Source organism: Prinia subflava, chromosome 8 (genome assembly GCF_021018805.1).
Source record: "Prinia subflava isolate CZ2003 ecotype Zambia chromosome 8, Cam_Psub_1.2, whole genome shotgun sequence".
In the NCBI taxonomy this organism is placed as follows: Eukaryota; Metazoa; Chordata; class Aves; order Passeriformes; family Cisticolidae; genus Prinia; species Prinia subflava.
This window is the reverse complement of record NC_086254.1, coordinates 22,528,599-22,555,310: the sequence shown is the minus strand read 5'-3', so window position 1 is coordinate 22,555,310 and position 26,712 is coordinate 22,528,599. Positions and strand designations below refer to the sequence as shown.

At 47.2% G+C, this 26,712-nt stretch overlaps 1 protein-coding gene across 6 annotated transcripts; it reads right to left on the bottom strand.

Annotated features, from left to right (window-relative positions):
- Positions 1-428: 428 nt before the first annotated feature.
- STAU1 (staufen double-stranded RNA binding protein 1) lies at positions 429-26,029 on the bottom strand. Of its 6 annotated transcripts, none has more exons than XM_063404136.1 (16): positions 25,893-26,029; positions 20,840-20,906; positions 17,995-18,271; positions 17,190-17,314; positions 16,327-16,483; positions 15,320-15,458; positions 13,726-13,891; positions 11,044-11,142; positions 9,490-9,720; positions 8,790-8,933; positions 7,805-7,951; positions 7,056-7,128; positions 5,297-5,616; positions 4,447-4,569; positions 2,868-2,953; positions 429-2,202 (listed from the first exon to the last, which is right to left on the bottom strand). In XM_063404136.1, the coding sequence occupies exons 3-16, from the start codon at positions 18,185-18,187 to the stop codon at positions 2,115-2,117; spliced, it is 2,091 nt and encodes a 696-aa protein (XP_063260206.1). In that variant the 5' UTR covers positions 18,188-18,271; positions 20,840-20,906; positions 25,893-26,029; the 3' UTR covers positions 429-2,114. The 6 variants fall into 6 exon arrangements, with proteins under 6 accessions (XP_063260206.1, XP_063260210.1, XP_063260209.1 ...); XM_063404140.1 differs by having other exon boundaries at positions 429-2,188; XM_063404139.1 differs by having other exon boundaries at positions 9,490-9,702.
- Between the last annotated feature and the right edge of the window lie 683 nt (positions 26,030-26,712).

Here is a 26,712-nt window from a genome sequence, read left to right as displayed (position 1 = left end):
TGCACCAAGCACAGAGGAGACAGCAGGAGAAGCGAGGGGCTGCAGCACTCAGCTGAAGCCCCCTTTTATGCAGAGCTCATGTCAGCTAACCCAGGATCTGCACGGTGCCAGTGTCCCACGGGAGGCTGTGACTGCAGCACGGCCTGGGAGAGGAGACACTTCTCTTGCACAGGGTGTTTAACAGCACTGAACCGCTCCCTGTGGCCAAGGGCCTTAGCCCAGGTTCCTGTAAAACACAGCACGAGCCACAAGTGACTGCTGCAGAACAGCCCCAAGAGCAGCTCTAGTCCTATCAGAGGAGAAAACTCAGCGGCAGCAGATGAAGGTAGGGAGAACCTGGGCCCACTGCTGTCAGTGTGCTCCCTGCTTTCCAATAGGAATGGTTTAGTAAGGAGTTTCTGAGTTGGAAAAATTTGCAATACAAAGCCTCAGCCTAGCAAGTTTCTTTTAATTTTTTAAATGTACAGCATTTTAGTTCTACAAATGTAAAAAAAATTAAAAAACAAAAAACCTTTACAATGTTTGGGGGTTTTAGCTTATAATGATCACATCCAACGTGATTCAATGCAATCTGGTCTGCAGCCCCTGTGGCCCAATTGCTTTGGATGATGCAAATAAAATGGCCAAGACATTTAGCTCTGAGACAGCACCTGCAGGAACTGCTCTCTGTGGCAGGGGTTCCCGCAGGCACTGCACACAGGTGTAGGAACTGCTCCTGCAGGTCACAGGTAATGAACACTGACCCAGCTCACACTGGACAGACACTGACACAGCCTGCGGGCCAGTGCTGCTGCAGGAGCCGAGCTCTGCCCTGCAGCACTGCCCCAGCATCGCAGGCAAGGCAAGGCTGTGGCTCAAGTTACAACCAAACAAGGAAAGAGTTCAAGTCTCTGCTTCGAGGAGGTCACATCCACTGGCTGAGCCAGGTTCCTCGTTTTAAGTGAATTTTAAGTTTCACTTTAAAGTCCAGTTTGAGCGCCCATTAACAGAGCTGCACTAACACTGCGGCACAAATAACAAACCGTACCCACGATACTTTGCATTTCCTGCCAGGTCTGCACACCCTGCACAGCACAGAACGCAGAACATTCTCTATGCACTCGAGAACCACTGGAAGTTACTCCACAGCTTAACACACTGCCCGGACTAGAGCACAAGCATTACAAATCCATAAAAAAGCAGCCCCTGTGGTGGTGTACAGGAATAAATTAACCAAAAAAATTTAGTATTACCATTTATTGGTGACAAACACTACGTTTTACTTACATTCCATGGGGAGAAAAAATTCCAGCGTAAACAATGAACGGAAGCAGTACTGAACTCGCGCAGCTATCGTGCTGTACCTGGACCAATGCAAACCTCAGCGCGCACCGACCGCGCGCAGGAACACAACATCAAAAGCAACACAGTTATATATAAACATAGGTAATTTTTTTCAGCCCTACATGGAGATGTAATTAAACAGTATAAAGCACTCAAGGAAAATCAATCTGCAGTTTTATATGCACTACATTGAGATCATATCCTGTACTGTAGTGAGCTGTGAGCCGCCAGCGCACAGTCCCTAAAACACAGCTCAGAGATCACTGAAAGTCACGTTGCATTCGAGCTCCCCTACCCCACACTCAAGAAAACTAGAAATTAACCAAAAATGATCAAACCAAGTTTAAAATTCCTAAAGTGTTTAAATTCATTCAACCATTGGATAATTAGGGTTGGTTTGCGAAAATATGGGGCTTTTTAAAATGGACACAGCCTGTTTCCAGTGAAACGCTGCTATTCCAATAAAACCAAAATAACCACATACATGGATATGATCTTCCCAAGTTAGTTCACAGGTAACATGTCAGTCTCAGAAGACAAAGTTTCTAAACTGTGCTATGGTTCTAGATACAATTAAGAAACTTTTAAATGAAAAATTTATAGTGTCCTCTCAATCAAAACAACATAATGAAACTAAAAATGTATCACTGCTTGAAGAAAAAGCAACAGTTATGATTTAGACACTACAGTAGGTTGTAGAGACTGTAGCACTCCAACAGTTAGGTTACATTAAGAGGAAGCATTTGATTTTCTCTGGTGCTTTCAGGTTTGGGTTCAGTCAAGAGCCTGTTTCAGGCAGTGCTGTCCAGTGTTTGTCCCAAAGGGTTTGCGCTCGCCGGTTTGAGGAGAGGGTCACTTTCCATTTCTTGTTTCACACATCTAAAATGAGAAAACACCTGTTACTTAGGAGACAAAACACTATTTCCATGAATAAGATGCTTTAAATTGGATACAAATAATTTGATGTGCATTTAACGATTTGTTACCATATAACTGCCCCACTTTTTAATCAATTAGCACTTTGTTAATCCCACTACTGTTGATTTGAGAGTTTATTATGTCAATAAGAAGCTCAATTTTCTCTCCTCCCAAACCCAGCCAAGGGAATAATTTGCACCCTCCTCTCCATGTTTCTGCTGAAAATGAGCTTGGACCCCTGCATATCCCTTTACCTGTGACACACAAGATTGCAAGAGAGAGGGAGGAGCAGCTGGAACCCCAAGCCCACGGCAGTCACACTCCTTACAGAGAAGTGGGAAGGGGCAGCTGAGGTGAGGGAGGCCAGAGGTGCTGGGCCCAGAGCTGTCACACTGGGCTGGGCTCACCCCACAGCCACCACGCTCCACCCACTCACTCCTGCTCACTGCTCTGTCTCTGACACATGAAAGCAACAGGCTTGATCATCCAACCCTCCCTCTGGTCCTGCTGGAGGGCAAAGAGCATTTCAGCCTTTCTGGTAAATCAAACCCCCCTCATGTTATTTGTCTGAAAACTCTCATAGGGTTACTTTGCATCAGTGCAAGGGAAGCTGGCAGAGCACTCACACAGACATTGGTCCATTTCCTGTCCTTGGCATCTCTGTGGTTTGTTGGTCCAACTCAGACAGCAACTTTAAAATATTCAGTGCAGCCTAAAGAGAAGAGAGAGCACTCAGCAATTCAACTTCTGGTCAGTTCAGTCATTTAGTGAAGGCAATCTCTTAACCCAAACAAATGTCCTTATTTTGGCGATATTTTTAAAGAATTTTTTAAGTTCCTAGTTTTGGTGGAAAATGGAAAGGTGTAGAATTTCATCTTGCTTCATGGAGCAATTGGATGGTGCTGTGACTGGGGATTCCCACTGCACACTGCACTTGTTTCAGCACTGGGGGAACTAACACTGCAGAACTAGAAACAGCAAGAAAAGAGACACTAAATTAGTAACAGCTCAAACTGTGCAGAGCTAAAGACAAAGGACAGAAAAATACACAGAACCAGCGTCCTTTTCCAAAAAGGAAAACAAGTTACACAAGAATCAAAAATACAGCACAGGTGGGCCATGTGACTGTTTACCAGGGTCAGTGTGACACGGCTCAGGCCAAGCTCGGGCACCTCCCTTGAGAACTGGCTTTTCTTTCCACTCCATTTAGACTAATTCCAGGTGCAGCTTTCCAGCACATCCTTGATTCTGACACGTGCCTTAGTGACAGCTGAGCCCTGAATTGTGGAGGGGGCTCACAGTCACAGTGGTCAAGCTCCAAACCAGCTGCTCCTTCCCCTTCTCTCCCCTGCCCTGACCCCTGTGCTCAGTCTGACAGGAGCTCTGCACAGCAGAATGTAGAGAGGGGCACGAAAATGTCCAAAGAAAGTGACAAAGAACAACAAAATCGGTATCAAATTGTGCTCATTAGGAAAGTACTGCAACAGGTTTTAGTATAAAAATCAGCAAAATCAGGTTTTCCTAAGTGTATTCACATATTCCAAAGATCCCTTCAGGCTGCTGCACTCAGCTCACCTCGAGCCCAAAAGAACAAGGACAATTCCTCTGAATGGGAGAAGACTGGGGACCTCCTATCAGCTCCACCTAAAGTCTTTTACAGCTGAAGTCCCCTGCAGGTTTCACGATAGCAGGCTCATTCTTTCAAAAATAAATATTTCAGCCAGTGGCAATAAAAATCCTTTTTTATGAAGGGAGCTGAACAGATTTAGAGTGTCCCTTACTGTCCAATGCTGAACTGCATTTTTTCCATAGGGGATTCCTCCTTCACAGCAAGGCTGGGAAGGTGAGCCCAAGATCAGAGTTCTCAATGAAACATCAGCCCTTTCTGATATAATGAGGAAATAAGCTGAGGTGCAGTTAGGTTTATATGTTCCTTTTTGTGCCTGTACTGTCATGGGCTTATGCAAATACTATCAAGATGAAGCAAATACGCGTTTTGTAGACCAAAACTGTGATCATGAGTTCAGCACATTAAGCATTATTTAGATTAGATTCTGATATTAATCATAATTTTTGCAACCTGTGAAATATTAGACAAAAACTAGCCAGGGAACTGTGGAACATCTGATTGCTGCCAGCAGTGCTATAAAAGCCTGGTGTCCCCGTGAAGCCCCAGGAGCAGCGTTTCAGCAGTGCCCATCATACCATGTCGTGGCAGGACTCCACATCCTTCCCAATCCCGTGACTGATCAGCGGTGGCTGAGAGGAACAGTTTATAAGAGATACAAACTCGTTCTTGTTATTTTTTGGAAAGTCTTTATATTCAACCTGAAGGAAAGAGAAGGATTTATTTCTTCTCAGTTAACCAAGTACAGGAAGTATATCACAACTGCTGCAGATTATTTGCCCATATATGAAGCTGAGCCCTTCTTCTCATTATTCTCTCAGCCAGCAGAACCACTCTATTTGAAGTTTAACCTCACTCACAATGTTTTTTAATAATAACAAGAGCTTGGCAAGGTTCCTGAATGCAAGTGCCTACTTAATAATGATTGTTACTGAAACCTTTATTCTGATCGCTGCTGTCTGCATTTCAAATTTCTCTACTATGCTTCGACCCACTGACCTCATCTGTCATACGAATGTAAGAACTTAATGCAATTCTCATTAAAGGGAGCAAACATAAGAAAATGCAGAGCTTACAGCAAGTATTAATGTATGACAGATTAGTGAAAAAACCTCATTTCCCATCAGCCAAGTTCAAGTCCACACTGTCTTCCTACATCAGGAAGATTTTCAGAAAATTATTCTTTAATTTTGTTCTTCCAAGACCTCAGAGTAGCACTGAATTGGGGCTGAGAATGGTACAAAATTGTCCATTTAAAAATTAAATTTAAAAACATGTAAAATTTGGTACATGTCATAGGTAAAGTGAAACTGTTAGATGAATTTCAGTGGGCTCAGAACTCCTCTCTCCCCAGCAGAGCTAAAAAGCTTTTGAACACACAAAAGCTTGGCTGTCTCTGGAAGAAGCCTCACAAAGCCCAACGCTTACCTGGATTCCTTGGACGTTGGAAAGGTAGTCCAGCTGCTCGGAGGGCCGGGTGAGGGGCCCGTGGGGGCCGTGGCCCGGGGAGCTGCTGCTCTTGAGGATGGTCTCGGCCGTGGGGGACGTGCCCCCGTAGAGCAGCTCGCGGGCGATCATCGCCGTCACCGTGGCCTTGGCGGGGTTGGGAGCTGCCCGGCTGAACTCTTTGGTGTGGTGTCCTTGGCTGGCTCCCACAGCCTGTGCAACCTCGGGGACCATGGGAAGGATTCCAGCAGGAAGCTGCTGATGGCTGAGATAAGGCATCCTAAACTCATCTTCTTTATTACCTGGGGGGAGAGAGGTGCACACTGAAGAGCTGCTGCTGTTTGAGAGCCCTCCTGCAGGCACACGCAGGCACCAAAAGTCACTTTGCAAAAAAATAATTCATTTCAAATTGCTTTTGAAAGACTAACAAATTTGGTAAGCTCAATCAGAGGGAGGGTCAGAGCTTCAGCATCATCAAGACAGAGTTTTCTTACGGAATTACTGACTCAGTGCAACACTTGCTTCCGCCAAAGGGAGCACCTTTACCTCCAGGAGGAGCTTCTCCAGCTCACTCAAGCTCACAGACACCTCAGCTGCAGCCACATTCTAGATACATCTTTTGCTTTCATAATTTTTTATTGCATCATTTAAACTGTAGGAGCAAATAATGAAACCACAGAATGGCCAGAGCCACCATTAAATGATGCAAAGACAGTGACAGTGCACGAAGTTTAAACTGTATATTGTGAGAACAAGCACATAGGAAAGGTAAAATGGAACATTTTACCTTTCCTATGAAAGAAAGACAAGAAAGAAAGAAAGAGACAAGACTATTTACAGCAAACGTCCAGCCACAGTCAATTGGCAGCAATTTGCTGACATTATGGTATAAGTTGGATTAAAGAGGGGTAAGAACAGCTTTTTAAGGGGAACTCACACAGGGCTATGGATGAAACTTGCACAGGTGTGCTCAAGAAAGGTGGGGAAGACAGTGCCACCAAAATAAACCAAGGAGTCATTTTTATGGCAGAACAGATTAATGAATTTCTGCGGGGCTGAGCTGTTTCAAATCTAAGGATGAAAGCCAGAATTTGTAGATGGAAGAGAACAGGGATAGCAAAATCTGAATAGGAAGCCAGGAAGTTTACCTAAGGTCTTATGGACGCAGTAAAATAGTACAAAAGTCCAAGTCAATTCCAACTTACTATAATTTAAAGAGCCAAGTTATACTAAATGCATAAAGTACCTGAAACACGCTCCCAGAGCAGCAATCTGTGATAGACTAACCTCCCACAATGATTCCTCCCACCAGATGACATTCCAGAATGCCATCTCTGTGGACACAGTGCCCAGGTTTGGGGCCTTTTGGTTCCAGCCTGCCACCTTGGGTGTGACACCACAACTATTCCCTGCCTGAGACAGGTGAGGCACAGCTCCTGCTCTCAGTCCTCAGAGAGCAGGCACAGACTGAGCTGTTCTGGACAAGGCCATTCCCTCCCTCTCCAACTCTGAGCTTGACCAGTCCGTGCTGACACCCTTTCCCATCTTCATGCCAGGAGCAGGGGCCTGGGGTGGAATGAGCTCTCTGGGGTCTGAACCAAACCTTCCCAAGGGCTCCACGTGGTTTGCAAGGCAGCAGCTGCACAGCTCTGCCCATCCCAGAGTGCTCAAAGGCACTGCTGAAGGGGCTGGGGACAGAGCTGACCCCAGCAGGGCCCTCTGCCTTCCCCAGGTTACTCACTAGCTGCAGTCTCTTCAGAGCCCGGCTCAAAGAAGGTTACTTTTCTTCCGTCTCCTGGCTTCTTCACTGGGGTCTTAAAAATAAAAGGAAAAGGACTCAGACACACAATATCCCTTTAAAACTTTTTTCCACTCAAATTTTAAAGTTTTCAAGATGTAGATGATCTGACCAGCCAAAATTTTACTGAAAAAGTTATTATTCAAAAATATCAATAATTACATCGCTATCAAGAAAAGAGTAATTCAGTGATTCTTATTCACTGACAGCCTAAAACTGCCACATCCCAGAGAAGTGGTATTAGGAACACAGCTACCCAGAACCAGATAGCAGAATAAAGGCAGGTAAACTTCCCTAAGGGCCCCACCAGAGAGACTCCTAACAAACTCTGCACTGCAGCTGTGCCAAGGCTGTGTAAAACTATTGCTGACAGAGCCCCATAACCTACAGGTCTGTGAGGTTCTGAGACCAACACAGAAATTATCACAGGTTCTGAGACATTTCATACAGCAGGAATACATTCATTTATCCTTCTGATGAAACTTTGATTTACTTGGAAACCCAAACACTTAACATATCCAAAACACTGGATATTTCATATTCTTTTCAGAGAGCATTCCCCTCAATCCAATTGTTTCCTGGCTAGGGCAGAGGGAATGAATTTCCTACCCTGTTACTGCCTTGGAAAGCTGCCTCTGTTCAGCTTAGCCTTTGCTGCAGCATTAACCAGCTGCTGCTCTCTCAAGACTCACCTTCTCTTCTGTCTTTAATGCTGGTTTTGGAGGCTGAGGTTGAGGGACTTTGAAACCTAAAATTTCCAACATATTTTCAGCTGCATTGCGTTTAGCAACTTTTTTGTTTGTGCCCATTCCTTCAGCTGTGTGTACACCAACTTTCACCTGGACAGAAGAGGAAGAAAATTCCATTCTTAAGCAGTAGTATGAGGATTTCCTTATTAGTCATCTGTATCTCCAGAATGCCCTGAGTCACAAAACAGTTCAGGTGATCATTGTTCTAAGCAAGTTGTCATTTATTATCAATAATCAATGGCCTTCAAGCACAAAAAACCAAAGCAGAAGTCACACAAAGATTTGTATTTCATCATCTCAGCTTGGGTAACCAGGTTAGTGTTAATAAATCCTACATTACAAAATATAAGCAGGTTAGTATCTCTTATCAGAATATTAATACTCCTGTTAATTAAAACATTAGGCAGTTACAACATAGTCTGCTTGTGCCCTGTGCCATTTTTCTTTTAATGACTCAGATCACTTTTCTTGAACCTTTATCTTTGGTGAATGTAGCCCATTAGATATTTTGTTAAATCATGGAAATCTCTTAACTCTGTATATCACAATGACAACCTGATTACCATAACAAAAAAAAGAGAGATGCCAGCCACAGCTCCAGGTGTGTGCAGGGGTCACCCCCAGGTGTGAGCCATGGTCACCCCCCAGGTGTGAGCCATGGTCACCCCCCCAGGTGTGAGCCATGGTCACCCCCCCAGGTGTGAGCCATGGTCACCCCCCCAGGTGTGTCCCAGGGTCACCCCCAGGTGTGTGCAGGGGTCACCCCCAGGTGTGTGCAGGGGTCACCCCCAGGTGTGTCCCAGGGTCACCCCCAGGTGTGTGCAGGGGTCACCCCCAGGTGTGTCCCAGGGTCACCCCCAGGTGTGTGCAGGGGTCACAGCCCCAGGTGTGTGCAGGGGTCACCCCCCAGGTGTGCAGCCACACCCACCTGCATGACGAACTCCCTGCGCCGGGGCAGCCCACGCTCTGTGATCAGCATGTACTCGGGCTCCTTCTCCTTCTTGGCCTGCTGGATCTGGGCAAGTCTGCTAATGGGATTCATTCCTTGACCATATTCTGGACTTGTTTGCAGCTACACAGAACAGTGTTAGGAAATAAGCCAAACTTCATGAATGTTTGGTTTAATAGACAAAATGCAGCATGCCACTGAATTAATTAATCTCTACATTTTAAAAATACTGAAATAAAAGTTGCTTAATGAAACACTGTCACAGCCAAAGAGAAATACTGAATTTATTTTGCTCCCCGTCACACTTGACCACATGTAATCCACCCTGCCAACAGTTTTACAAATTCTAATCCTGCTGTATCGGGAGGGACAAGCTTGCAGGAGAATTTGTACAAGCAAAATCAAGCAAAACCCGAAGCTGTTAAATCTGAGGCTTGAAAATCAGAGCTTGATTTTTACATGCTGCTCTTTCCTTTATAAGGTTTCTCTTTCATCCTGAATTCACTGATAACTGCTCTGGAAGTGGTGTCAGAACCCCACTGGAGTGGGGGCAAAGTACCAGCTCATCTGTTGTACCAGAGGGCTGGGAAAGGCTGGGCAGCTGAAGAGTGTTGGTAACTGACTCAGAAAAGCCTCTCTGATGATTATTTGCACAAATTTCCAGCCTTTCCCCCCTTACCTTCACTATTGATTTTGTTTTCTTTTTGATTCGTGGCTTCATTTTCTCAACCGTAGGAAGGGGTGGCAATTTTTTCAGTTCTTCTAGGACTGCTATTGCAGCATTTTTCTTTGAGATCTTCTTGCTCTTTCCTTCACCTTCACCCATGAATTCTCCAACTGATACCTTGGTTACAAAACTCTTCATATGGGGAGGACCAGTTTCCTTAGTCACCTGTTTCAGAGGGAAAAACTGAGTGAAAGCGTGATAAACACTTATTAAAAATGGCAGGGCACATTGTTTATAGCAAACTTCTCTCAAGAACTAAGAATAAAGAGATTTTAGATTCTCATACAATCATATGCACTCTAATAACATATTCCCACCCAAGTAAGCATATACTTTTAAAAGAGCAGATGCAGCAAGCAGAAAACAGTATTTACACGAGTCATTAACCCATCTCATTAATTTACTGATTTACTGTTTCAGTATAAAAATAGGACTGTTCTATTTCACCAGTGTGTACCTCCCCACAGCTTACAGCATGTCATTAAATTCATCACGGTACAGCAATAAAACATTGCAGAGAAAGCAACACTTTGGGATCTAGCATTTTAGTCCAGAAATTTTAATTTCTGAACTCTGAGGAATTCTGGAGACATCTAACAGATAGATGGCCACTACAGATTTAGGCTTTTAACTCCATTCATAACACATCATACTCCAAAATATCCATATAGTCAAAAAGTAAGAATGAATTAAGAGCTTCCACCCACAACTGGCTGGTGTGACAGTGTATTTTTACCAGTGATGCTCAGGCTAATCTGCAATAATTGAGAGTTTCATGTACAATCTCATAGAACAGTCTCAGAAGCAATTTAGTTACACACAATTGCATTTTCTTACTATAATAATTCAGATAGTTGGCTTAAATGTTACTCTGCCAGCTCAGGAAAGCAGCATGATCAATCAATATTTTAGTGAAACAGAGATGCTCCTGTGGAAGCTCCCGATTTAGGGTAACTGAAATGATCAAGGAGGGGTAAAGAGGCAGCAAGCAGCCAGGCCAAAGGGAAAGGAAAGTCAGATGCACATGAGGTCACCTCATGGCAAGAAAAGAAACCTACTTGTGAGATTCTGCACTTGGGTAGTCCAGATCAGTGCTTAATTAAGCAAATACTTCCATATGTGTCTTTCAGAGTGAGCTCTACTCTTTTGCCTCGACTCTGCACTTCCATGTTCTAACCATTAATGCAGGGTTGTGTTTTGGCTCTTCACTGTAATAAGTTTTTTTCAAAAAGCTTGGAAAAAAGATTGCACAGACAACCAGAGCGTTGATGTTCACTCCATGTGATCATTTTAGGGCATGAACTTGTGAACAGGTGGATTTTATTTTCTTCCCTTTACCATATAAACTCCAAGACTATCAGGGTGGCTGTCAAAGGTTAAAGAGTATTCACAACCAACAAGACACGTTAAAAGTCAGTTGTTTGGGTTATCTAGGAGAGACTCAACTTAATGTGTACCCTTAATAGTCTAATAAAAACAAATCTAGAGCTTGTAAAGTAAACATACCTCAAAATTCACAGGCAAGTTCCTTTTAAGTGCAATCTCAAAAACTTGGCTTATTTCAGATTTATTGAGATTTTCATCATCTGGTTCTTTTCCGTTAACCTAAAAGAAGCATACTCTATTTAAAATAAAGATCCTATTAAATTGAATTTTATCCATTCAACCACTTTATTGAACTCTCCAAATTTTAAGTACTCTAACCTTTACTGCCATGTTACATGAATGTGGAGAAATGCAGCCCAAATCCTACAGAACTGAATCTTAAGGAGCTTATTAAGGTGTGTGTGTGTAAAAGCTTTCAAACCTTCATATTTTCATGTGCTCATTACAAGAAAGAACAAATGAAATAAGCGCCAATAGGTTCCGAAATGTGTTTACAGAAAACAAAATTGAAGTGCTACGTGCACTGATTTCCAAATGGAAGTACCTTTATGAAATACAATTTTCATATACTGATTGGACATTTGCACCAAAAGCACTAAGACAGGATCAGGTAAGAGAAAGGGCAGGAAAATAAAGATTCTGAGAGTGGGACCAACGTGAATGAGGGATGGCTGATGAGCCCTGGCAAAGTCCTGTCCTTTCACATGCTCCCTTGTAAGTGCTTCATCTGCAGCTTTGTTTTCTCACGTCAGGAACATCCTGCCAGGAACTTGCCCTAAACCAAACTCTGACCATCTCTGAGAATCAAACCTGCTGGGACAACAGTGCCACTGAAGCTTTCCTACAGGCACGTATCTCCAGGTGAAACTTTGACTGGGATTCCAAAAGTGTCTCCACTGATGCTGGCATCAACATGAGCTAAGGCATGTCAACAGCAACAGAGAAATTTGAGTACTACGGATTATGGTAAAGATGAACAACAACATCACTGATTGTATCATGCCACAATACTAGTTATGCAACCAGGTAATAAAAATTATTTCAGTACCTTATTGGAGCAGCAGCAGGGGTGCTGAGCTAGAGAGTTTTCATAGATTAAAACTTGCTGGACAGCAGCGAGCATCCCCCATGTCTGCTACTAACAGGTCAGTTTAAAACATGAAGAAGTTTTTTATCCCACCAGTTAAGACAGGCTTTTCCCATCTTAGGGAAAAAAATAATTGATAAAATTAATCCGAAGTTTTCCCTGCTGTTGTCACAGGCTTCCCCTGTCCCTCAGGCTGGAGTCTGGGCACAGCCTGGCCCTGTGGTGCCATGGCAGGGGCCCTGCAGGGCTGTCCTGGAGCCCTGCTCTGCTCCAGAGCCCAGCCCAGGCAGCCAAACCCAGCCCGGCCCCGCGGCCGGCAAAGGGGCAACAGCGGGGACAAAGGGACAACAGCGGGGACAAAGGGGCAACAGCGGGGACAAAGGGGCAACAGCGGGGACAAGGGGACAACAGCGGGGACAAAGGGGACAACAGCGGGGACAAGGGGACAACAGCGGGGACAAAGGGACAACAGCGGGGACAAAGGGGCACACCCCGGGCACACCCCGGGCCCACCCCGGGCACACCCCGGGCCCACCCAGCCGCAGTCCCAGCAGCCTGGAGCCTCCACCATCAGCTGCCAAACCCCAGTGCCAGTGCCAAGGGACAGTGGCGTGTCCCAGGGGAACACCTGCACTGCAGGGGTCCCTCCAGCCCTGCCAGGAAGGGCCTGTCCCTGCCCTCACTCACCAACACTGGCACAACTTCAGTACAAGCACTTTTCCTCTCCTGGTAATTTCAGACAGATTCTAGTTGTTCAAATTCCAACGTTTTTCTTTGTGAAGATGACCACGACTTCTCGTTACTGGATTAAATTTTGCTTTTGAGGTATTTTGCATGTTTGCATTGACTAAACTCTCCAACAACTATGTGTCTCTAGATCTGAATGAGCCCTCAAAGCATTTACCATTCTTAGCTCTCATCACATTGTCCAAGCAAATTCCAGGAGTCCTGTGCTGCACTGCGAGGCACTGCCCTCTCCCAGGAACTCCTCCCGCTCCCTGCCCCTCCTCAGGGCTGCTCAGCACCGGGGAGGTGCTGCAGGGCTGACTGACCACAGCCATCAGCTGAGCCTGTCCCCTCATCACGGGCATAACGAGCAGCTGACGCTTACCAAGTGAGTTGGCAACAAACACAGAAGCAAACATTGAGGCAAAATTAGAATTCCTGCCTAAGAATCATGCTGGGAAGCCCAGCTTTCCGTGTTTCCTAAGCTTTAAGCCAATGCTTGATCATCTCTCTGAATTTGCCACGTAACCCCGTGTGCTCCTCCACCAGCACGTCCGACCCCGGCACGCTGAGGGTCCCTGGCAGCTCTCCCCCCACAGCCCCTCTCAAAGCTCCAACGCTCAGCTCAGCTCCTCAGGCAGGGCTTGCTCCAGCAAGAGCCAGCATTATCACACATCTTTTCCTGCCACTGGCTCCTAGATCTGCAGCCCGAAAAGGTGTCAGAAATGGTCATTCTTTCCCTTAAAGTCTAATCATTTTACTCAATGATTTCTTCTTAGAATCACAGAATCATTTATGTTGGAAAATATCTTTAAGATCATTGATCACATACACACGAATGGGATACACCAAAATAACTACATTTGAAAGGAAAATTACTCACCACTGCTAGACAGAATTTCCCCGTCCTTTCAACAAGGAAAAAATCTACAATAATATCCCAGTTCATTCTAGCAATTTATGCTTACAAGACTAAGACTAATTCCCACCTCTGGTTTCTCAGGCAAGGGCTCATTCTGCAGAACTTTCAGAGCTTTAGCAGCTGCATCATGCTTAGCAGCTTGTCTTGTTCTTCCCTTTCCATGAAACTGCTGCCCCCCAACTGAAAGCTCCACTTGATAAAGTAAAGGCCCCACAGGAAATGGGTAGAAGTACCTGCAAAGAGAGAGGTAAATAAGCAAATGATTTCACCTACAAAGCAAACAGACACCTAAGTCAGATGTGGGCCAATCTCTTGGATATCAGTAACCACACCAGCACTGAAGCACTAGTTTTAAAAAGCCACATTTTGATTTAGAGCCTAAAAGAATTTAGTGGCTATCTTTGAACCAAATATTGACACTCTTTTACAATAAGAACACGTTTCTGACTAAGTGCTACACAAAGACAACACAACCATGCTTCTATGGACTCGGCAGGCCAGGAAGGTTTGAATTTTAAGTTCCTACGCCTATATAAAATTCTTTAAACTGCAACTTTAATTTACATAGTTTCAGAAGAAGTATCAAACTGTTCAATTTTGCTTTTACACAGAAAGGAAATGCAAGAAATATTTACCTAATAATTAGCTATTTGCCTAATGAAGCTGGCTATACCTGAATGCTCTCAGAAACACTTCAACTTTCGGTCCAGCTCCCTTGCCCCACCCCAAAGAAATGAAGTGCTGGAAAGAAGGCAAGCCCAGAGGCTGGTGGGTGTGCTTGTGCAGAGCCCCTGCCCCACGAGCTGGGTGTCCCTGGGTGCCCCTGGGTGTCCCTGGGCGTCCCTGGGCACCCCTGGACGCCCCTGGACGCCCCTGGACGTCCCTGGGTGTCCCTGGGCGTCCCTGGATGCCCCTGGGTGGCCCTGGGTGGCCCTGGGTGCCCCTGGGTGTCCCTGGGCGCCCCTGGGTGTCCCTGGGTGCCCCTGGGCGTCCCTGGGCGTCCCTGGGTGCCCCTGGGTGCTCCTGGGTGCCCCTGGGTGTCCCTGGGCGCCCCTGGACGCCCCTGGGTGTCCCTGGGCGTCCCTGGGCGCCCCTGGGTGTCCCTGGGTGTCCCTGGACGCCCCTGGGCGTCCCTGGGTGCCCCTGGGTGCCCCTGGACGCCCCTGGGTGTCCTTGGACGCCCCTGGGTGCCCCTGGACGCCCCTGGGTGTCCTTGGACGCCCCTGGGTGCCCCTGGACGCCCCTGGGTGTCCTTGGACGCCCCTGGGTGCCCCTGGACGCCCCTGGGTGCCCCTGGGTGCCCCTGGACGCCCCTGGGTGTCCTTGGACGCCCCTGGGTGTCCCTGGGTGCCCCAGGTGCCCATGGGTGTCCCTGGGCGTCCCTGGGTGCCCCTGGACGCCCCTGGGTGTCCCTGGGTGTCCCTGGGTGCTCCTGGACGCCCCTGGATGCCCCTGGGTGTCCCTGGGCGTCCCTGGGTGCCCCTGGGTGCCCCTGGGTGTCCCTGGGTGCCCCTGGGCGTCCCTGGGTGTCCCCGGGTGCCCCTGGACGCCCCTGGGTGTCCCTGGGTGTCCCTGGGTGTCCCTGGGTGCCCCTGGGCGTCCCTGGGTGTCCCTGGGTGTCCCCGGGTGCCCGCTGGGGCAGGGCTCGGGGCTGCACGTACCGCGGGGGGTAGGAGCCGCCGCGCAGGGCGTAGTTGTAGGTGGATCTCATCCCCGTGTAGGGGTCGATGGGTTTGTACAGGGGCTTCTTCCCCAGCTTCATGCACAGCGCGTTCAGCTCCACCGTGGGGGTGACACTGTCTGCAGAAAGAGCAACACAGAGGGGTGTCCAGCTGGCACCAGCACCTGAGACAATCGAAACTTTAATTACTGGCTCACTGCAGGGAAAAATGAGCTCAACTTCTGCCACATGCAGTATCTTAAATGTCTGAATTCCAAACAGCTGATGAACAAAAAGAGGATAGGTCTATATGATGCACATTAAAGCGGCCCAGTACAGTTGTGACAAATCCTGTTACAAAAAAGTGCATTTGCTGGGAGATCTTTTGGGATTATTTTAGAGGGTTTTATCATTTTGCTTTTAATTTCTGAAGCTGCTGATTTACCTATGTTTACAGCATATCTAACAAAGTGCAGACAAAGAATTTTCTGCAGTAAAGAACTTTCTTCAAATGTACTTTTAAGTTGCCAGACATGCTACATTCCTTCTGTGTCTCTTGCTTACTGAGAAAGACCAAACGTTTCTCTGTCCTCAATGACCTAAGAAGGTTTCTATGACTCCTCACTCTCAAAGTGCAACTGGCCTTGTCAAAAGGCAGGTAAATTGCCACTGAAGGCTAAAACAATTTCTCTCAGAGCCATGAAGAATGGACTCGCAGCCCATTCTCACTGGAGACAGAACAGTCAGTAAGTGTCATTTTTTCTAGCAGAGGCCTCACTGGCTCAGAAATCAGCTGTACTCCAGCACAAGGGCTCTGGTGTAAGGTCACTGCCAAAAGGAAATGAGCTGTGGAACAGATCACAGCCACAGTAAGGACCTGCCAGCCCACAACTGTGAAGCAGGCAGAATCACAGCTCCTCATCCTCATGAACGTCAGTACATATCCAAAGCAGAGAGGTGTATTTCTCTATGCATTATTATTTCAAACCAGTTTGTTGTGGCAGATACCTGGATTCTTGCCTTCGCTACGAGATGGACGAGCCGTGGGCTTAGGGAATTTTGTCCCTTCCAAAGCTTTGGCAGCTGCTGCATGTTGAGCTTTTTTAATACTAGTTCCTTCAGCTTCCCAGTGCTGGTCCCCAAGAGTCAGCTGCACTGTAAACACCTCAAAAACACAAGCAGGTATTTTGTAAAAAGCTGCTTCAGAATTCATGTAGTTTATCAGACCCTCTTACACAGAACAGTAAATCTGTCAGTGATGCACAAGTTGAGAATATGGTAATCCTTAACTCCCATGGCATCTCCAGATTTCCATCACTTTGGACATCAACAGGACTTTCCCATACACTGAACTAAGAATTCCACAATTTAGCTGGCCAGTATCCTGCATGAGCCCTGGCAGGCTGAAAACTCAGAGCAGTGTGGGCAGAGGTGACAGCCCCAGGAGCTGCTGTGCCCATGTCACTGAACAGCAGACTGGAAACTCATCCCTCCTTGTGACACAAAACTCCACCCTTGCTTTAATCCTCTGAAACCTTTATTAAACACATTTTTCAGCAGTTTGAAGAAAGTTAAGCTCCATGCCCACAGGTGAATGAAAAACAATTGAACAGATGTTCTGAATGTTATTCCAATACTTTTTGTAAATATCAACTCCTTCACACCTTGAAGCTGATGCGATATTTTGGGAATCCAATTTTTTAATTCTTAGGTACCAGCTTCACCTTTCCCTACCACTGATGCCATGGGGGGCTTCCCTTTCTTCTCCATTATTCTGAATTATCTTGCACTAAAATTACACACATTGCCTTCCACTCCTGCAGGTGAAGGAGCATGACCAGCAGCAGTAAGAAACTGGGATGAACATTTACCTTAGAATGAGCTGGACCTTGCTCACTCAGAAGCTTATACTCAGGCTGAATCTTGTTGAAACGGGCTAGTTCATTCACAAGACACATGGGGGTTTTCTCTTTGGGGTTTGCCATGTTTGAAGGAGCTGAAAGGTTACATTAGATCAGATAAATTAACTGATAACTGTGAACTCTACTACAAATTTCAATTAAAAAAGGAATCTCAGTGCTCATGCACCATTATTAAATTCAAGGTTCTAATGCAAGTATGAAGTTAGAAGACTCCTGCACAGAGCTCACTTATCTAGTACGTGTCAAGGACCAAATCTTCCGAGTATTCCTCATTATCACTTGCTTTGAATAATTTCAAAAATTCAGTTAATTTAATTTCCCTCCTCTTATTTTCCCTTATAAGCTGTATTTTATTACCCTTTACTTGTTCTATTGCATTTTGTTAGCATAATATATTTATCATTAAACTGCTCATACAAGAACTAAAGATAAAAGAACTAAACAAAGTACTTCAAACAACACTTTTTCATATTTAAAACAAGCTACTGGTAGAAAAGATTGATAGCAATGTTTCAAAAATTTAATGTCAAAAAAATTAAAAATATTCTTTACTATTAAAAGCAAATCAATTAATTGCTGGACCTTTATGTCAAAGTGTGCTTCTACCTGTCTCCAACAGATTTCATTCCACAGGGAGCCACTGCAGTTGGATAAATATTACTTTTAAATTATGTGTAGGTGCGAGACATCAGGAATATATCATGCCAAGCTACAAGCATTAAGAATATATACAGTTACTAACCCTCTATCTTACCTGCAGCTGCATTGGTGGATGTAACTGAAGCAGAGGGCAAAGCAGAGTTCTGGATAGGTCTGCCTGCATTTTCAGAGGGCAAAGAACTGGTAGTAGAAGGAATACTCAAAGGCTGTGAAAGAGATGGGTTTTTATTCAGTATTTGGCTTCCTGCAAGAGCAGCAGAAGGATTCTGAATCTGAACTTGAGACATGTTCACTTCCAACCAGAGCAGATTACTGTAGGCAAACAGCTTTGAGCGCAGACAAACTCCAATTTTGGAAACCAAATTGCTGACCTAAAATGATGAAAGATGAAAAATAGATTATACGAAATATTTAGCATTCTCTAACAACCTACTGAAATTATTCTCCATCAGCAAAAAGGGAAACAGTGTTCAACCAAGCACCCTTTGTTCCCATTTTGTCCAGTTAGTCGCTCACACGTCCCGTTTGCACAGCACAGTTCCACCGTACGCCCCACCGTGTTTCACACTCCTTGCAGTCACAGAAGCTTTATTTATGCTTGTTCAGGGCTGTCCATCTCTTTTCTCCATGACTGAAGCAACTTTTCTCCACTTAGGAAGCAAATCTGTTACTTACACCCAGAGCCACTGGTTACACACTGAACAAAGAGCAACTTCCATGGACAAATTCCATTTCATGCATTCTACCATTTGAAGTTAAACTTTTTCACTTGGGGGGCAAGAAATAAATGCAGTCTTTACCAAAAATCTATTTAGAGAACACATCCTTTATTATTATCATAGAGTTTCCACCAGGATCACCAAGAGTGCCAAGGCACTTATGAGGGGAGGAAGCTGGAGTCCAGCAGGGAGTGCTGAAGCAGCCGTGGCTGCGAAAAGCAAAGGTGTGAGAGCTCAAAGCCTGTATCTGCTACATGTATTCTGAAGGTTACTTCTATTTCAGGCAGGACCTGTCCCAGTCACAGTTCAAGCATGGATTTGTCCCTTGGCACTGCTCACAAGTGCAGAAGTGCTCCGGGCACCCGTGGCCATTTCACAGCCGGGGCACAGCCCCGCCCTGGGACAGAGCTGCCCCTGGGACAGACCCGAATGGGATCTCTCTCACACATGGATGCAAAATTATCTTCGTGCTTGGGCAGTGGAACCTAAATAGACACCAACAGGTCAGCTGTCCATATCCACTTACAAGCCCCGTATCAATTTATTTATTAAAAATAAATAAATTACTTGGACTTTTTACGGCCAAGTAAATCCATGTCGCACACAAAGGCACTCAACACGCACACACACACCGCTGACCTGCAGATCTGATTGGGGCAGCAAACAAAGGTTTATTCTTTCCTAACTTCTAGGTGGAAAGGAGAAACCACTGCTCCAGCTACCACCAGGGGGCTATTAGCAGCAACACAACTCCACTAGTGCTCTGTGAGCTTCAAATTCTGAACCTGTGAATGGATTTCCAAATGTGAGAGCAGCAGCAGTGAGTCAGAGGGAAGTTTTTAGCTGGTTACTGACAAAGCAAGCCTAAGAGAAGCTAAATTAATACACTCATGGACAGAAAGATTTCATTATTTATTAAATAAGAGGTAAGAAACTACTGCGAAACAACAGATACACCACAAAACCTACCACCTGGAGTATTTTTACTTTGGAAAAAAACATCCTAAGCATGTCAGACTTACCATACTACCACCTGGATAACTTTGTTTTTACTAGAGAGCAAAAAAAGTTCAGGTCTCCTTAGCCCAGAGGACACACATGCAGATTATACTCAAAACAAATCCTATATTTGACTTCTAAATTTGCAGCAGTTACACAGTGGGTGCATTGTAACTGTGAGAGTGGCATCACAGAGTCTGTCTTAAGGACCTCTAAGAAATTGTAAGACAAAGAAGAGAAGTATTTAGAATAAGACTCCAGGGTAATAACCTTACAGACACTAAGTTTCATTCCCAAGGGCATTACTAGAACCACTGAAAATTTTCAGGTGTAACACAACGATAATAATTGCCTGGCAAAGCCTATACCAAAGTCTTGCAGATGAAGAAATGCACTGAAGTCTTGCAGTGAGAAAAGCAAATGCTCCTCTCCTGCTGAAGTGCAATGTCTTTCTAAGAAACTGAAGTTACAGGTTTTAGCCACCCATTGTGGGAACACAACACCAAAAGTTGATATTTTGATGCCAGAAACATCAGGATGTTTGAGATCACGCTGGAAAGGATGTCTGACATTGATTTCAGCAAACTTCTACAGGCAGTTTGTTTTCAAAGCAGGGCACCACCTTTCACAGAGCTCTCCTTCCCCACCCTCCCACAGTTCCTTCCCTTACCCCTCCAAGGGTGTCTAAGTGTCACCACATCAGTGCTGCACCCAAAGGTGATCCCCAGCAGGGCTGGCTGCCATCAAACATCGCAGTGACCTGTGGGCAACACTAAACTTACATGGATCTACAGGGGACAGAGGACTGCTCACCACTTGGTCTTAAATTTTTATTTTCTTTTGGTGCATCGATGCCTGGAACATTCCCAGACCTTAAAATGCAAAGTTCGGGAGTCACTAAGGTCACCAAAGAACTGCACAAAGATGTGAGCATGGCCAGTCCACTCAGCCAAAAAGAAATCCTGATCTTCACATATAAAATAATGTAAAATTTTTAGATAAAAGCTTTCCTGGGTTTTGTTTTTTGTTGTTTCTCTTCTTTTTTTTGTTTTTTGTTTTTTGTGTTATAATTGACACAGGAGTTGCAGACAGAAGCCAGAGAACCAAAAAAAATCAAATACTTCCTATGGATAATCATGTTTTACCACAGTTTGTCATTTTTTTAATATGACGCAAATAGAAAGGTAAGAAACTTTAAGGTTTTAAGTAAGTTTCCAGTACCTTTAGGAGATCCAGAGAATGAAGATCTGTATTTAGTTCTAAATAGGATATTTATGATGGAGAATGCCTAAAAGAAAAAACAGAGGGTTAGCATTTTGCTTCCTAAAGACACAAAAAAATCTTGTGTAGAGAATCTCTCACCCTACACTGAGTTTGCCTCATCTGTTTGGTCACAAGGACTTGTATGACCCTTCCATTACCATGACAAACTGCTCAACACAGCTGCTTTTCCAAGCAGAATTTCCAACCTGATCCAAGAATCTTCTTTGCTCTTTCCCCAGTCCCAGGCGATGTTTCTCACCCAAGCAGTGGAATCTCACAACAGTGTTCTTTGCAGAATTACAACAGTCACTTGCCAATTCTCCTTCTGTAGTGAGGCTTTCAGTTCTTCTTTAGTGAGGCTCCTCTTTCTAAGAGCCTGAGAGATCAACTCCCAAAATTAGACCCAGACCTTTATTCACAAAGCCAAACCAAAAGCAAGCCACAAACTGAGAAACTCTGGTGGCTATTAATTGCAAAAATTGATATAAATTCTACCTTTTGGCTACACTTCCAATCTAGTGATTACACTCACAAATAGGCTAAAACCATTTTAGAATAAAATTATCTCAGTGCTACATATGAAACCTGTCACTGCATGGACTGCTCTAAATGGAAATCAAAACCTATTTTATTCTGCTTACAAATATAGCACAAACTGTTTAATCCTTCTTTTCCATGCCTAAGCCAACTGCGTGCAGATGCCAGCAACATCATTCCCAGCCACAAAATGGGGGAGAGCTCAATCTTGATTCGGGTTAGAAGAGGACAGAGCTCTTGATTTACTTCAGACATTCAGGCATTTCAAACCCTCAGGCTGACTCCCAGGACTGTGAGCAGCTCTCCAGAACAGAGGAGGATGCAGAGCCTGAACCAGGCTGGCATCACACCTGTTGTTCACCAACAGGAGAGCGAGGAGGGAACACAGGAGGATTGCAGTCAGCTCAGCCTCTCTTCTAGAGAGTTTTCTGGAGGCTAAACTAAGCATCTGAAAAGGAAGGAAATGGATCATATTTGCAGGCAGGGTCAAGACCAAGTTGCACAAAGATAACAGAATTTTCTCCCCCAGCCATTCCTGGAACCCCTTGACCTCAGCAGAAGAAGCCCAAGGGGCTGGGCAGGCACTGCCCACCGGTCACCACGGCACAGACACCACTGATGGCACCAGCAGAGCAGAGGAGTTACAACCAACAGCACTCCCCAGCACAGGCTGGTGCTGCCAGGCTGCTTTGGGAAAAGCCCTCCCCATCCTGAGGGGCAGCAACAAGAACCAGCCCCAGCCAGGTCTGCACTGAGCCCTCAGCTGGAGCCCTACACCCCCGGGGGACAGGCTCTGGGCAGGAGCAAAAGCCCCAAACACTCTGCTTCAGAGAAATACAACTTATGGGAAAGCTACCAAAGGATCTGAACTGCACATTCTGAGGAAGAGAGGGATGGCTGGGGCCTGAGAACCACCGGTTCATGTACTTGAAAGGATTTTGGAGAGGAAAAGAACAATCTGTTCTTTACGGTGAAAGCAATGGGCTTAAATGCATCAGGAAAACCATTCCTGACAGTGACACTGAAGTGCCCTGCTTTGGTGACAGAGGTTTCCCTGGCTGGTGGCGAGCTGCAAGTCCTGGACACTCAGGAGGATGGGGCTGGCACCCCTGCCCCTGCAGAGGGATGAGGCAGCCCTTCCCTGAGTCCCTGTGGGCTGCACTCCCAGGGCTGCACACACCTCTGTGCTCCTGGCTGCACCAGCACCTTTCCCCCTCTCCACCCGAGGGACACGAGGGCCTGGCCCTGTCAGGGACCAGCTCTGGCAGCACAGCACCTCACGGGGGTCCTGCCACAGGCTGGCCCTGAGCTCTGGGAAGCCACTGGCAAATACAAGAGACTAAACCCTGCCAGCAGCAGGCCTCCCTCACTGCCAGGACCAGCACACACAAAGGTGTCCTGCTCCTCAGGAGACTCGGAAGCTGCAGGTCCTGACACTCCTCTCGTGCCCCCTGTCAGGAACCAGCCGTGTCCCCGTTGCCACCCTGGGTGCCCACTGACCACTGCTGCTCCACCAGACCCCCAGAGCAGCCTGAGAGGCAGCACAAGTGCCACACACCACCACCACGTTTGTATTACGAGGGCTTTCTGACATCCCCAAATAAAAGCCATGTGACAAACAATGTCCAAGAAGCAGGTTCGGCCACAGGAAATGAAATGTTACAGGAAGCACTGATTCCTCTCTGAAGAGCAGAAGCTCCACTGCAGGGGCAGTCAGCAGCCATGGCAGCCAGAGCAAGGCACGTTCCTTGTTCCTCATCAACAACAAACTGCTCTCAAGCAGGGAGTGAATTTACCCCCATTTCACAGACACAGGCCAAGCCCATCCCTGCCAAGGGGTGAGGGTACCCAGGGGGCTCAGCCCACACAGCCCTGAGGCCAGGCAGGTCCCTGGAGCTGAGGGGACCAGGCCCAGCAGAACTCAGGGCCACCCCACGCAGCCCCACCAGGGAACAACCTCTGCTCCCCCTGTATGCAGACTGGGAACACACCAGTGTGCTCGCTCCTGAACAAAACAGTGATCAGAACAATTCCCTCTCTCCTCCTGTTTTTAAGGAGTTTTAAATAACTCCAGTGTGGTCGCTGAGTCTCTTGTCCCACACTCAACTCTTTTGAGGCACAAAAAATAAATATCTGCAAGCTCTAGGAGATTTCTTGAGATGCTCTGTTACCTAAAATACCTTTGAAAAACCCACATTAGGGGTAGCTTTGTAACATACAGCATAAAATTCTCAAGCTGCTGCAACAGTGTTTAAGAGCATCAATTTACAATTGGAAAGTCTAACCTAATACTCACTATACATTGATAAACAATGACTAAATTTTACAGACTTAAGGCTATTTGCACAAAATGTAAAATACTGGTTGAACAATGTTTTCCTCTTAGATAAATCTTCTGCAACATTTTCGCAAGACAGGGTCCATCCCAAAAGTAACAGTGTAGAAAAAGATGCTTCTCTTTTTGTTAAGGGCACAAACACTAGTACGGGAGCCAAGACATGGCTTACTAATAAGAGAAGAAAAGCTAAAATTTGAAAGTAAAAGCTGAAGGAAAAGAGGGAACTACCAAACATACACATAAACCAGCCAGTTCCAAACAATGCAAACTGATAAAGTGGAAGTGATACACTGAATGAACACCCAACTGTTTCCTCCCAGCTCAGTCAGTGCTGTGACAAAACAGTTCAGAGATTTTGGCTTTTTCCCTGCAGGAGAACAGGTCACAGAGCCCAGGACACTGCTGAGAGCCAACACCCCCAGACCTCTGCACTCTGCTGGGCACCTGCAGCAGCTCTGGTGAAACAGCCAACCCTGGCACGGGTCCTGGCCAAAGGAACCAAGAAAAGGGCTTTGGGAATGGTCATTTCTCTCCAAAACAAAGCTGCTCTTCTTCAGGAAGATCTGAAAGGCACAAAGCAATTTCTAGTTTTGCTCTGACTTTGTACAGTCACACCACTTCAAATTTATTTCAACCTGTGAATAATTTTGCCAAAAAACACATTTTTACTGACTTGTACTGATAGTGAAAACATCATTCATGATGTTATGAAAAACTCTGCACACAGTGCCTGCTTAAAATAACCATATAAAGTAGAATTGTTTCTTGCATGCATCCTTTTAGAAGAGTTTTGAAATAAGTTTGTGATCCAACTTTATAAAATAGAAAATATAATAAAAAATTCAGCCCTTGGGCTCATTACATTCTCCTCAAGATGTGACAGACTTTCAGTGAATCTCTGTGAAAGTTAGAACAAAGACATTTGTTGCATGTATGAGATAATCAACAGACAAACCAGAAATCACTTTATTGCACTGCAGCCAGAGCTGCATAATTGGAACTCAAGTTCTCCTGTCCACTGGTATTAAAAAAACCAAAGGCAGAACACTGCCTCCAGTTTGAGCAAGGGAATTGTGCAGTACACCTGCATGTTCTAGTTAGAAGAAATGCGATTTTACAAATATACCATTCCAAAAGCAGACAACAGACTTCATTTACATATTTTATTTCGCAGATCTACGTATATATATATATATATATATATATATATATATATATATATATATATACACCTAGCCTTTACTGACATTCCAAAGGATGTTCCTCCCAGGTTTGCCTCAAAACCGCCAGAAAAGCAATGACAAAAAGACCCAGCAGATGAACGCATCATGAAAACGGTTCTGGCATTAGCAGGTGCAGCATCCCCTGCACGGGCAACCCAAAGCTGCACTGTCTAGGAAAGGTTTAAACGGAACTTGTTGCTTTGCATCTCACCAAACACGAGCGTCCTGCTCAGGACACAGGGGAGTGATGGTGGAGCAGCGACGGCTGCCAGACTCGGTGGGAGCGAGGGGAGAGCCGGGGCTGCGGGTCCGGCTGGGCAGCAGGGGCTGGCGCTGTCCCCGCTGCTGTCACCGCTCCCGCACGTGCTGTCCGCACAGCCCGAGCGGCCGGCGCGGCTCGGGAGCTCCGGCAGCGCGTCCGGGCCCGGGGAGGATGCGGCGCTGCCGGGCTCGGGCACTCCCCGCGGGCCGGCAGCCCCACAGGCTCCGCGGCCCCTGCGCCCGGAGCCCCCGGAGCCGCCCCGGGGACGGCGGGCAGGGGGCAGCGAGCAGCCCCCGCGCACAGCCCGGGGTGCGGCGCCACCGCCTCGGGACCCCCGGAGCGCCGCTGTCACCGCCCGCCCCCGACACTCCCCGGCGGCCGGGGGCGCCAGGGCCGGGCCCACCGCGGTCCGGTGCCCGCTCCCCGCCGGGGCGATCTCCCGGGCCCGCCGCCGCTGGAGCGGGCACAGCGCAGCCGCGCGGGATGAGCCCGGGACGGGAACGGGCACAGGGCGAGCCCCGGACGGGCGGGGGGTCCGGGCCGCCCCCTGCCCACGGCCCTGGCTCCGGCTCCGGCCCGGCGCGGGCCCGCCAGGCCCCGCCACCCCCCGCCCGTGGCCCCGCCAGGCCCGAGCCGCCCACGCCCCCTCACCTGCGCTGGGCTCGGCTCCGGGCCGGGGCGGGCGGGGGTCGCTCAGTCCATGGGCCGGGCGGGACCGGCGGGGCGGCACAGGGCAAACACCAAAGAGAATGAGCGGGGCGGTGCGGCCCGCCGGAACTGACGGCACCGTGCCGGGGGCGGGGCCTCCGCACAGCCAATCGGCAGCGGGCGAGCCCCCCGCGACACCGCCCCCCGCCGAGCCCCTGGCCAATGGGCGCGCAGCCCGGCCGGGAGCACCGCCCGTATCGCGGCGACTACGAGTCCCGGCGTGCTCCACGAGAGCCCCAGAGCAGGAAACTACAGCTCCCGGCGTACCCCGCGCGGGGCCGGGACAGGGCTGGGCCGCTGCGGCCGCCGTCGCTTCCGGCCCCGCCCCCCGTTCCGGCCCCGCGCGCTCCCGTCCGCAGCCCCGGTGTCCGCGCCGCCTTTCCCTGCACGGAAAGGGCCACGCTCTATAATAAATACAGGTTTAGTCCTTGCCTCTGGGCTTTCCGGCAAAAGAAACGTGAGACGAGCGGGCGCAGCCGTTGCCGCGGCGGTCACCAGCGGGGCCAGCGCAGAGCCGAGGCAGGAGGGAGCGCGGGTGTCACCAGCGCACCCACGGACGAGCATTTAACAAATAAAATCTCACATTCCAGAACGCGGGCGGGAAGGAGGAATGACTCCGGCTCTGGAAGGCCCCAGGAGCAGTCCCGGTGCTCAGAGAGCTGCGGGAGCCTTTGCCCGGAGCTCCCGGGCTGCCGCTGTGTGTCACAGCTCTGCTCCTCCGCCAGAGTTTTAAATTTGCTCTGTACGACCCTACCACGTACCT

What these genes read in the sequence shown, in the direction of transcription:
- STAU1 (XM_063404136.1), bottom strand. Translation starts at nt 18,187, where the DNA reads ATGTCTCAAGTTCAGATTCAGAATCCTTCTGCTGCTCTTGCAGGAAGC. An exon ending in AAACAAAATCAATAGTGAAG is followed by an intron (nt 8,934 to 9,489) that starts GTAAGGGGGGAA and finishes TGTTCTGTGTAG; the next exon opens with CTGCAAACAAGTCCAGAATA. An exon ending in GGAAATGGACCAATGTCTGT is followed by an intron (nt 2,203 to 2,867) that starts GTGAGTGCTCTG and finishes TTCTCATTTTAG; the next exon opens with ATGTGTGAAACAAGAAATGG.